The 10,847-nt window shown below is 58.0% G+C and overlaps 1 protein-coding gene across 2 annotated transcripts in view; it reads left to right on the plus strand.

Moving 5' to 3' along the window:
• Window positions 1–6,309, plus strand: part of GTF3C1 (general transcription factor IIIC subunit 1) — a 73,574-nt gene extending 67,265 nt beyond the window's left edge. Inside the window, exons 33-38 of one of the 2 annotated variants that reach the window (XM_038539985.1) lie at window positions 25–284; window positions 1,325–1,605; window positions 2,459–3,005; window positions 3,741–3,792; window positions 4,603–4,795; window positions 5,255–6,309. In XM_038539985.1, coding sequence (XP_038395913.1) covers window positions 25–284; window positions 1,325–1,605; window positions 2,459–3,005; window positions 3,741–3,792; window positions 4,603–4,795; window positions 5,255–5,467 — 1,546 coding nt within the window. In that variant the 3' untranslated portion in view covers window positions 5,468–6,309. The remainder of the gene's footprint in view (window positions 1–24; window positions 285–1,324; window positions 1,606–2,458; window positions 3,006–3,740; window positions 3,793–4,602; window positions 4,796–5,254) is intronic. The other variant, XM_038539986.1, reaches the window with a different exon arrangement.
• The last annotated feature ends 4,538 nt before the right edge of the window (window positions 6,310–10,847 follow it).

Genomic DNA, 10,847 nt, shown 5'->3' on the forward strand with positions numbered 1-10,847 from the left:
GACCGCAGTGTTTTTTTCTCCTAGTTTGGGGAAGGACGGGGGCTTAGACGAGGATGACGATGAGGAGGAAGACTTGGACGAAGGCTCGGGGGGCAAGCGCCGGGCCATCGAGGTGAAAGCCCGCCAGGCTTCCCACACCAACTACCTGCTGATGCGGGGCTACTGCGCACCAGGCATCGTCAGCACCCGCAACCTCAACCCCAACGACAGCATTGTGGTGAACTCCTGCCAGGTGAAGTTCCGGCTCCGCCGCACCCCCACACCCACCCGGCTCTGGCCCACCGGTGAGTGTCGCCCCCTGCCATCGGCGCCCCAAGCCAGTGGCCCCTGCAGACTGGGGCTGGACTGGGGCTGGGATGGAACCCAAGCCCCTCCCCTCCCAGGCCTTGGTCTTCTGGTCCTTGCCCCACTGCCATGTGCAGAAGTGTGCCACCATCAGGGGTGGGCATGTAAGGGGAAGCGTCTGGCCCCCCCACCCCCCGCCGGCCCTGGCCTGCTCACCAGGGCAGCCTGTCCGCTGTTGCTGGTTCCCTCCGGGGCTTTTGAAGTATGACTTTTGACCTCTTGTCTTGAAAGACAAGTCTTTGGCTTACGTTCATTATCTTCATCTCCTTTATTTCCATTCTTTACACTCTTTTTTAACTTGTCTATGAATTACCTCTGAAACTCTAAATATCTTACTTAAGCCTTGCTTTCCCATACCCCGAAAGTGAGAAGGTCTCTCCTCTCTCTTCCTCAAGTAAGGATATCCGGGCCCCTTGCCATCCCTGTGCTTCTCTTCCCCCCTTCCCACTCCCTCCCTTCCTGCCTCTGCCTTCCCAAACTCCTTCCCCTGCTGAGGTACATGGTGTTTTGTTTACTTTCTGTTTCAAAACCCCAGTTATTCTGTGCTCTGCCTGGAGTTTGACTCGGGCCAAGCCTGTGACCATGATCTTAGCAGAGCCAGGTTTTACAGGAGGCAGCACATACCAGCCCTGGCTACTGGAAGTTAACATGGGGAGCATAGAGCAGGGTTCCAGGGTGTCCTGACACACAAGCACCAGCAAGGCAAGGCCTAGGGCAGCCCAAATTCAGGACCCCTGTCTAGAGCTCCGGGCAGTGCTTCTCAGACTCCAGTCCCATTATCTTGCCCTTCAGTTTGAATCTTGAGCAAGAGAACAGTCCTGGCGCCCCCGAGAATCCCCACCACCAGGGGGCCACACCCTATCTTCCCAGAAGGTGACCCCTCACTGTTGGGGCGTGGTTGGTTGGTGTTAGAGCACGTCCTGTCTTGATGTTGCTTGTGCTCCAGCCTGGCTGATAGTGGCCCTCCTCGTCTTCACAGTCCCTTGTCTGGAAGAGCTGCCCATGGGCATCTCCAGCCTCCCTGACTCCTTCACCAGGCTGATTAAGAGCCAGGAGGATCCCTGCAGCCTGGAAGAGTTTGTCCACCAGGTGGAGCTGTGCGGCTATGAGCCTGGAGACGTGTGTGCCGTCTTGGAAGTCCACGGGGTCATTGCAGCCACAGGGTGCTTTGGGGTGGACAGAGTGGAGCTGAGCAAATGGTTCTCCGCCTTTGAGAGGACAGATGCTGAGCGCACCAGGACCTTCACGGACTACGTCCAGGTGAGCCGTGTTCTCAGGTCACATGGGGTAACCCACACAGAAGTTACAGCTCACTGGCCAGATGCACCCTGCAGAGGGCTTGGTTTGGGGCACATAGCATAATTAAATTCGTTGCCAAGATTAAAAACAGGGAATTGTGCATAAAACCCAGCTTTTCTGGAATGTTTGAAGGTTTGGCACACTGGGCCCCATTTCCTCAGCACTGGGACGGAGCCAAGTAGGGCCTCTGACTCCCAGATATCCTGCACCTGGCCCCTCAGGTCTCCCCACTGTCCCCACCTGGGTCCACTTTCACTGGGGACCCTTGAACCCAGAGAACGTCGTAACAGATGGACCCTTTAAATTGAGTGCCTGGGGACCCGACTCACCTTCCTGAGCATTGTCCATAGTTGGAAGCAGTGGAATACATGTCACTTATTAGTAATGTCACAGAACTGCCTGCCCTGCAGTGTTCGTGGAGGAGGAGGAGAACAGATACCAACGTTTCTGGTTACCAGACAAGTGTTCATGAGCACAGGACATGAGTAGGGTTGTCACTACTGTCCATGTAGTGGTGTTCCATCACTCCCATAACCAGAGGTGCCTCTGGAGCCCTGGAAAGCAAGCCAGGACGGGTTGGGTAGCTCCCTGTGTTCCCTGCTGCCCAGTCCGGGTGGCGAATGCTTACAGCGAACCCTCCCCAGAACTGCGTGACCTGGCGAGGAGTCCCAGTTCCAGGATGTGAACTGGGGCAAATTTCTCAAAGCCTGACTTATGGGTTTTTAATGTAGGAATGAAAAGAGAGTTGGCAGTGCACCCCCATGAGGCCCCCTGCATTGGTGCACAGACCCCGTGTGTTTCCCACTCTTCCTAGGATCTCTTGGAGCATCACCAGGTCCTGGAAGTAGGTGGCAACACAACTCGCTTGGTGGCCATGGGCTCTGCCCGGCCCTGGCTGTTGCACTCGGTGCGGCCGAAAGGCAAAGAGGAACATGTGTACCCACCAAGAGAAGACCCCCGGGCCCGACCCCAAGACAGGCCTGCCAGAAAGGACAGCCCCTCTGAGAGGCACTCCCAGGGCCCCCAGAGCACCAAAAGGCGTGCCAGCTGGACGAGCAGTGATGTGGCCAGTCAGGGCAGCGGTCCTGACCCTGAGAGCACCCTGAAGCCCCCTGCCAAGAGGCCCACGCTCCAGGATGTGCGCTTGGCTCCCAGCCCCCGGCCCATAGCAGAAGAGGAGCCAGAACCCCTGGCGTCTGCTCTGCCGGCAGCTCCCAGAGACGCCTATGTGGAGGAGCTTCCCCTGGGAGCACCAGAAGCCGGGCAGGAGGACCAAGAGGATACTGGGGAACCCAGGCTTCCAGGCCAGGAGCAGCTGAGCTGTCAGGACCAGTTCCCAGAAGGATCCGAAGACCCCAGAGGTACCGAGCAAACCTTGTTCCCTTCTCCCCCTCGCCCCACCTGCCCATCCTCTGTCCTCTATCCTCAGGCCGACACTGGGAACCTGCCACTGGCCACACAAGGCTGTTCACTCCAGCCTCACCTAGCCTCACAGGTCTTGCCTATTTCCACTTAACTGTTTCCACTAGAGGGCTTCAGGGACGCCTGAGCAGGCCTGTGAATGACAAGCATGGGTTCTGGAAAGCACTGTTGGCTGAAGGCACTTGTGTAAGGGCACAGCAGCCGGAGCAGGGGGCATCGCACCTCCTGTCGGGATTGGCAGGCGTGCAAGAATGGAAACCTGCCGTGTTCCTCTCCTGCGGCGTGAATGCTCCTACCTCTGCTCAACACTGGCCTCTTCACGTGGTTTCTAGAGCTGTCTTTGTTTCCTTGGGGGTGTTTTCCTTAGGGGTTTATCCACACAGCTCTGTGGCCAGGGCTCCTGGGTGGAAGAGGAGGTGCTCACTTGCCCACCCCCCCGGGGCCCTGGGAACAAGCCCCCCGCCCCGACCCTTGCACACCTGGACGCAGCCCTGTTTTGTTCTAGGCGCACTGGCTTCAGCCCCAGGGGCCTGTTGCGGGGGAGGGGGCTGGGGCTCTGTGAGGAAGGGGCTTGCTGTCCCATTGTTCGTGGCTTTAGCCCCAGAGCCAGGAGTACGTGTCGAAAGATATGGGCTCCCACCTCTTAGGTCTCGTGTCCTTTGCCTCTCTGTCAGGTTTGGCCGAGAGTTCTGTGGCTGGTAGCGTCTCCCAGACGACATGGGAAAAGTGAGTGTGTACCCAGATCCAGGCGGCGGGGTGCGGGTGTGAGGGTGGGAATCTGTCCCCAGGGTCCCAGTAGGGAGCATCACAGGGAGATCTTCCACAGTCGGGTGCAGTGGTTCTTGGCCTGGGGACCTGGAAACGTGTGGGACTTTGGTTGTCCCACTGGCTGGGGGAACAAGGCAGGAGCTACTTGCAGATTGTGAGTGAGGGCCAGAGGTGCAGATTTGTGTGGGGGTCCATCTGGAACCATGGGCTTCATGGGAGCCTTCCTGGTGCAGGGGCGCCTCCTACACATGTGCATGTGTCCCTCCACCGGCCCCTCCCAGGGCCCCATCACAGTGGTCAGAGCCAGGTGTCCAGCTGGTCCTGGGCCCCTCCCGTGCCTGGACCCCGTGGCAGACCAGTCACTGGGGATAAGATGGGGACTGCTGTATAAGATACAGAAGTAGAGCTTCTACGTGCACACCTCTGTGAGCTTGGCCTGATGAGGAGTCAGCCGTTGCCCTGGGTCCCAGCTGGAGCTGGTAAATCCAGAAATCAGCTCTTCTCCCTCCCCTGCCAGCAAGGGGTCCTGTGGGGGACGTTGGCACATCACGGCCTTGATTAAGGCTGAGTGTGAGCGGGTCTCCTGAGCCGGTGACCCTGGGCCCTGGGGTTGGGACCCGTCATTCCGGATGGGAAGGAAGAAGTGGACGAGCAGAAGGTAACCGGCCCCCAGCCCCAAGACGCGGGCCAGGTGCCGACTGCCCAGAGCTCGGCATCCCATCTCTGGAGTGGGGGACCGAGCCTGCCCCCCACATGCCGCCCCTGCAGGGACTGCGAGAGCATCTCGTTCATCGCCCGCCCGTGGCGCATCGTGGACGGCCACCTGAACATACCAGTGTGCAAGGGCATGATGGAGGCCTTGCTCTATCACATCATGAGCAGGCCCGGCATTCCCGAGAGCTGCCTGCTGCAGCACTACCAGGGCGTCCTGCAGCCCGTCGCCGTGCTGGAGCTGCTCCAGGTGCAGCTGGGCTGGCCTGGGCTGGGGCAGGCCTCCCACCGCGGCTCCCTCCTCCGCTCCCTCCTCCTCGGCCCCTGCTTCAGCCTCAGGTTCAGCCTCAGGGCTTGGGGGGCAGACTGTCAGAAAATTCCTAGCTTCGGCCTGAGGGTGCCACAGGCTTAGCCCCAGAGAGCCGGGCAGCTCCCATGAATCCCTTAGTTCCTTCATCTCCCCGCTCAGACTTGCCCAGAGGGGTGAGCTCCCTGTCTCCCGAGGCTGCCAGGCCGACCACAATGAGCCCCACACCTGTCTTCCCGCTTCTGCCCTGTTAGCACTGACTGGCTCCCACCCTGCACCTCAGCACTCTCCCCTGGGCCCCGCAGCCCCCGCCCTCGTCCTGGGCTTCCTGCAGCTGCCAGGGTGGGACAGAGGACGCAGGCTACGAGTGTGCCCGTCACCCTGAGTGTTCCCTTTCTCTAGGGCCTGGAATCCCTAGGCTGCATTAAGAAGTGCTCGCTGAGAAGGCCCACAGCCGTCTCTCTCTTCTCCAAGCCCCGGGTCCTGGAGGCCCAGGAGCCCTCCAGCCCGAGCGAGAGCCCCACCGTGTTCTACGAGCCCACGCTGGACTGCACCCTGCGGCTGGGACGTGTGTTCCCCCATGAGATCAACTGGAACAAGTGGGTCCACTTATGAGGCACGTGCGGTCACCACGACCCCTTCCTGCGGAGGGAGTGACCCCAGGGGGCTCGTGTGCTGCACCCCGCCCGGTGCACAGAGACAGGTCTGTGCCAAGCCTCTGGCCTGGAACTTAGAAGAGGGCCACCTGTCCGCCTGTTCCGGGGTCCTTCCCGGACTGAGGGCCCTACCCGTTCCCACTGGGAGCTTTGTAAGGAAGGCTTGGGTCCCTGCTCTCCCTCTCCCTCTCTCATTCCCAGGGCCTCTTAGCCGTGGCTGCAGGCATGGATCCCACTCTCTCATCGCTGCCTGCCTTCTCTGTGGAACTGGGGTTGTGGTGAGTTTGAGAGGCTCTAGCAGGCTTGGCCTCCAAGGGCCTCCACCGTTGGGAACAGAGCTGCCTGCCTGGGGCCCCTGTGCCTTCCAGATGGACCTCAGCGTTGTCATCCTTTGGCCCATGAGGGGTTGTGAGCTTGCATGGCTCACCCCTCGCATTACAGATTCTTGCCACCATGGCAGGAAGCCCAAGGGCCCCAAGTGGCAGGGCCTCATGTAGGGTGTGTCAGAACAGGGGCCATGTGTCTTGCCACCCAGGGCCCCAACCGGGACTGACTGCTCTCCAGGCAGGACATCTGCCCCTGAGGCTGGAACTGAGGCACCCAGAGGGGAGCCTGGGGCTCCCTTGTTTACCTGGCAAGACACCCGTCAGTCCTCCAGCGGGGGGTGGGCATCTTTCCCGCTGGCTGGAGTGGAGCAGCCATGCGGGCCTGGGGTTGGTTTGTTCTTTTCACTTCTTTTCTCTTTAAACAAATACCTTGCATGTATTTATTTATTTTGTAATTAAAGTGAAGTAAAATGCATTTAGTTTGGTGTGTTTTCCTAAAGAATCGCTGATCCCCTGAGGGAGTCCCTGCTTTCAGCTGCAGGATGGCTGAAAGGAATCCGTGCTCCCAGTAAAACCACAGGAAGAGGGGGCCAGCCCGCCCTGGGCACAGCCGCACTGCCCGCCTCTGCTCCACAGCCCTTCCTCCTCCGCCGCGGGGCCCAGGCCTGTGTCTCCACGGAGAAGCTCGTGTGGGTGTGCCACGCAGGGCCAGGCCAGCAGGTCCCCGGGGTCACAGTGATCTGGGTTGGGCAATGGAAGTTCTCTTTAGCCCTCCCCTCCCCCCACTCCCCTTCTTTTTCTTCCCTCCCTCCCTCTCTCTGTGTGTCTTTCTCTTCATCCCTCCCTTCTTTTCTTTCTTCTCTTCTTACTTTCCTATATGTATGTTAGCTGCCGACACTTTTTAAAAATTGGACATTTCGGGATCCCTGGGTGGTGCAGCGGTTTGGCGCCTGCCTTTGGCCCAGGGCGCGATCCTGGAGACCCGGGATCGAATCCCACATCGGGCTCCCGGTGCATGGAGCCTGCTTCTCCCTCTGCCTGTGTCTCTGCGCCTCTCTCTCTCTCTCTGTGACTATCATAAATAAATAAAAATTAAAAAAAAAAATTTGGACATTTCACATATTTTAAAAATTCAAACTTCTAACTTCTTAAAACCTGGAGAGATCCAGCAACACCACACAGGGCAGTGGGGGGTGGGGATTGTGGGACGTGCCCCCTCCACCGTCAGGTCTGCCCTGGCCCAGCCTCATGCCCACCAGCTTCTACCCCCAACAAAAGCAGCCCGCCTGCGCATGTTTGACCTCAGGGCCCCGTGTTTCTGTCCCGAGACCAGACTCTGGGGTGGTGGGGGGCAGGATGGAACACATGATGGAGAGTCTGAGAGTGAGCCCCAGCACAGCCACGACCTGGCCAAGTCTTACATTATTTTTTTTCTCTCTCTCATTTTTACTCAAGTATAAAAAGACTAGAGTTGGGGTTGGGGGGTGTTGAGATCAGATAGAAGAAGGAGTGTTCTCTGCTTTATGAACAGAAAATACTTTACAGATGCCAATTGTTTGGGAACCTGTCAAGCAGTGGAAGAAAGGTAGGGTTACGGGCACCCAGTCTCAACAACTCACATCTCCGATCCTTGCTTTTCCCATCTGAAAAATGGGGAGGGACTATCGCCCTCACAGGAGGACCAGAGGCACTGAAGAATACCAAGCGCAGGCACGGTTGATCTGGTCTGTCCCTGCACATGAGGGTTGGTTTGGGCCTGTGTTCTAGAGATTGGGACATAGGGACGAGGGGGGCAGTCCTTCAGTGGACAGATGGGCTTCTGTGATCATGGCTCCACATTCCACAGCAGCCATTCTGTGCAAGGGGGACCTGTTCTCTCCCTCCTTCTGCCCACCTGTGCATCTGTCCACGTCTGTTTGTCCATCCACCCATCCATCCACCCATCCATTCACCCACCACCCATCGTCTATCCATCTGTCTGTCCATCCATCCGTCCATCCATCTGTCTAACCACCCATCTGGAAAACAAGTGTGTATGAAGGGTGGGAAAGAATTCACATTTAGACTGAATCCCAAACAAAAGGCAGGGAGAATGAGCAGGGACACCAACCGCAGAGGCGCACACCCCATTCACCCTAGCTTGCCACTCACAGGAGGCTGGAACTATAGGGCCTGGACACCTGTGGCTCTGTGCTTCGTGTCCTGTTCCTCCAGCCAACTCTTTATTCCTAAAGATTTGTTTATTTATTCATGAGAGACACAGAGACACAGGCAGAGGGAGAAACAGGCTCCATGCAGGGAGACCGACACGGGACTCGATCCTGGGGCCCCAGTACCACGCCCCGGGCTGAAGGCAGGCGCTAAACCGCTGAGCCACCTGGGCATTCTCAGCCAAGTCTTTTGGTTCTTCTTCCTTTCAACTTACATCAGTGACGTGGTAATGCATTCTCTTTAAAACGCTTAGTACAGGTAAGACTTAAACCTCCAGGCTCCTTTCCCCTTAAGACCTTTTTCTTTGCATTTACACACATGTAATGTAAGGAAACATGGGCCTGATGCCATTTTTACATCAAATGTCCCACTGATGAAGCTCCCTGGGCTCCCCCAGCAGTGTCCCTGGCGTGCATGCATCAGCACATGGAGAGCCACCTCCCCCTCACCAGCAGGTGTGTCAGCACAGATGCTTGAATTTATTCCCTCCTTTCCCTGACGGTGGACACCACTGTTCCTGGTTCCCCCCACCCCGCTCAGCATCCTCCTCTGCCTTCTGAGCCTCCGCCTCCCTCCTGTCTTGCGTCCTCTCAGATCTTGCACCCTCCTGCCTGCTGCTGGGCCTCCTCCGGGTCCCCCTGCTCCCCTTCCTGCCTCCTTTCTGGCCTGGGCTGAGAGTGGTCTCCACCCTCTGACTTCCCCTGACTCCCCAGCCTTCCCTTGAGCCCTCGACCCGCTTCTGCCAGGGATTTTCCAGTTGTGCACATAGGTGTGGGGTATGTGTGGATGTGGATCTGTGTACAGACCTGTATGTGTGTATACGCGCTGCCCGTCTGTGTGTGCACGCGTGACCTCCCTGCTTACTGACATCTCCCCACCCCCACCGCCCAGTGCCCTGTGCACATCCAGCCACCCAACCAGAAGTCAGCCCTTGTTGAATTAAAATAGGAGCCTGTCAGTTCGCCTTGTGTCCTCATCACCATACTCCCGCTGCAGGGGGTCGCTCTGACCACTGTCTAGGGCCACCCGTATAAGCCACCTGACGCAGCCCTTGGCAGATGAGAGTCTAGAGCACAGAGCTGGAGGGCGCTGCCGCGGGGACGCCTCGGCCAGGTTCGAGCGGTCACCAGCAGGTGGCAGCAGCAGCCCAACGGCTCTGTTCGCGGCTGGTTCATTCTTGCTCTCCCGGTGTCCGCAGCAACCTGTCCAGCTTCGCTGTTGAGATCAGGAAAAGCTTGCTGGGACTGGGCCGGGGGGAGCGGTGGACTCGTCCACAGAAATGACGATAAAGCAATAACAACGCTCTCTGAGCACTTGCCGTGTGCCCGACACCATTCTTGGCCCTTTACACAGATTAACTCCTGCCGCGCCGCTCAGTATGCCCATTTGTGTTTGAAGGAACTGAGGCACAGAGAGAGAAAGTAAGTCACTTCTGCAAGCTGGAAGCGGGTGGGTGGATGTGCTGGCAGGCCAGCTCAGGCCGTGCAGCCCCAAAGCCTTCCCCCTCACGCCACTTGCCAGAGGTGGGGTTTGCTCTGGGGTGAGCAGCTGGCGTTACCCTAGGAGGAGACCCCTTAAACTGCAGAATGAGAAGGTTTCTTCCCTGGGGCCACCAATGTTAAAAGAAAACCCCTCAGATCCATTGCCACTAGGGATGGGGGAAAGACCCCTTCCTGCCCCGTGGTGTGAGCAACGGGAGAGGGCCCTTTGCTCCACATATAGACTTGCAAGGAGGCCCCGGTCTTCATCTCTGTGTCCCATTATCAGGCATTTCCAGGTCCGGGGCAGGTGGCTCCCTCCTGGGCCCAGTCCCCTCCTTCCTCTCTGCCTGCTGCCTTATTACTGATTGACTCACACGTCCATCCATCCAGCATCTGCTGAGCACCGGCTATGTGCCAGGCACTGTTCTGGGCTCTGAGACACAGCAGCAAATAAAACAGACAAAACCCCCGTGCTAGCGGGATCGACAGTAAACCCGACAAATCCGTAAGAGACCTAAGTTAGAGCTTAATATTATGAGGGAGAAAAAAACAAAACTAAGTGAGTGGGGCGTGGTGGTTTTGAATGAGGGGCCCCGCGGAGGTCCTGCAGCGCTGACTCCTCTTGTTATCCTTTCGTGGCTTGATGTTTCCTGACTGTTACCTCTTCCTCCTGTTCTCCAGGTGTGATGGGCTCCCGGGAGGCAGGTTGCATGTGTTCACTGCTCTGTCTTTCCTGTCCCTGGTTCTCTGACCGTGCTCCTGGGCGGCTGCCCTGGAAATGTGCCACACGTGGTGCCAGCGGCCAGTCCCCACACCCAGTCCCAAGTGGGAGAGCGGAAGAGGCTTCCCCTCCAACAGGGGATCCTAGGGGAAGACACCCAGCTCTGCTTCCTTGTGTGGGCCTCAACCTGGGTGAGCCATTCCTCCCAGACACAGAGTTCCTCCCAGCAAGCCCAGGGGCTGGTGGCTGCCCCCACTTTAGGAGGAGGAAATTGAGGCTCAGAGACATCAGGCGGCCGGCCACCCAAGGTCATTCATGAGAAGGGATGGAGCCTGGTCCCCTAGCCCCTTTGAATGTGGTCCTTCCTCAGGTTGGGAGGAGAGTCCTCCTTATGCTAGGACACTTCCCGCCGCAGGTGACACAAACCCATCTCGGACCCACTTAAGCAAAAAGGGGAAACTCGCAGCTCATCAGCCCAGTCAGGACAGGCTGGGTTTTGCGGTGCTAACAAACAGCCCCCAGCCCTCGGTGGGTTACAACAGGGATTTATCTCTTGGTCACGATACACGTCCATCTTGGGTAAACCAGAGGCTCTGCTCT

The sequence above is a fragment of the Canis lupus genome, chromosome 6, assembly GCF_011100685.1.
Source record: "Canis lupus familiaris isolate Mischka breed German Shepherd chromosome 6, alternate assembly UU_Cfam_GSD_1.0, whole genome shotgun sequence".
NCBI classification, from domain to species: domain Eukaryota; kingdom Metazoa; phylum Chordata; class Mammalia; order Carnivora; family Canidae; genus Canis; species Canis lupus.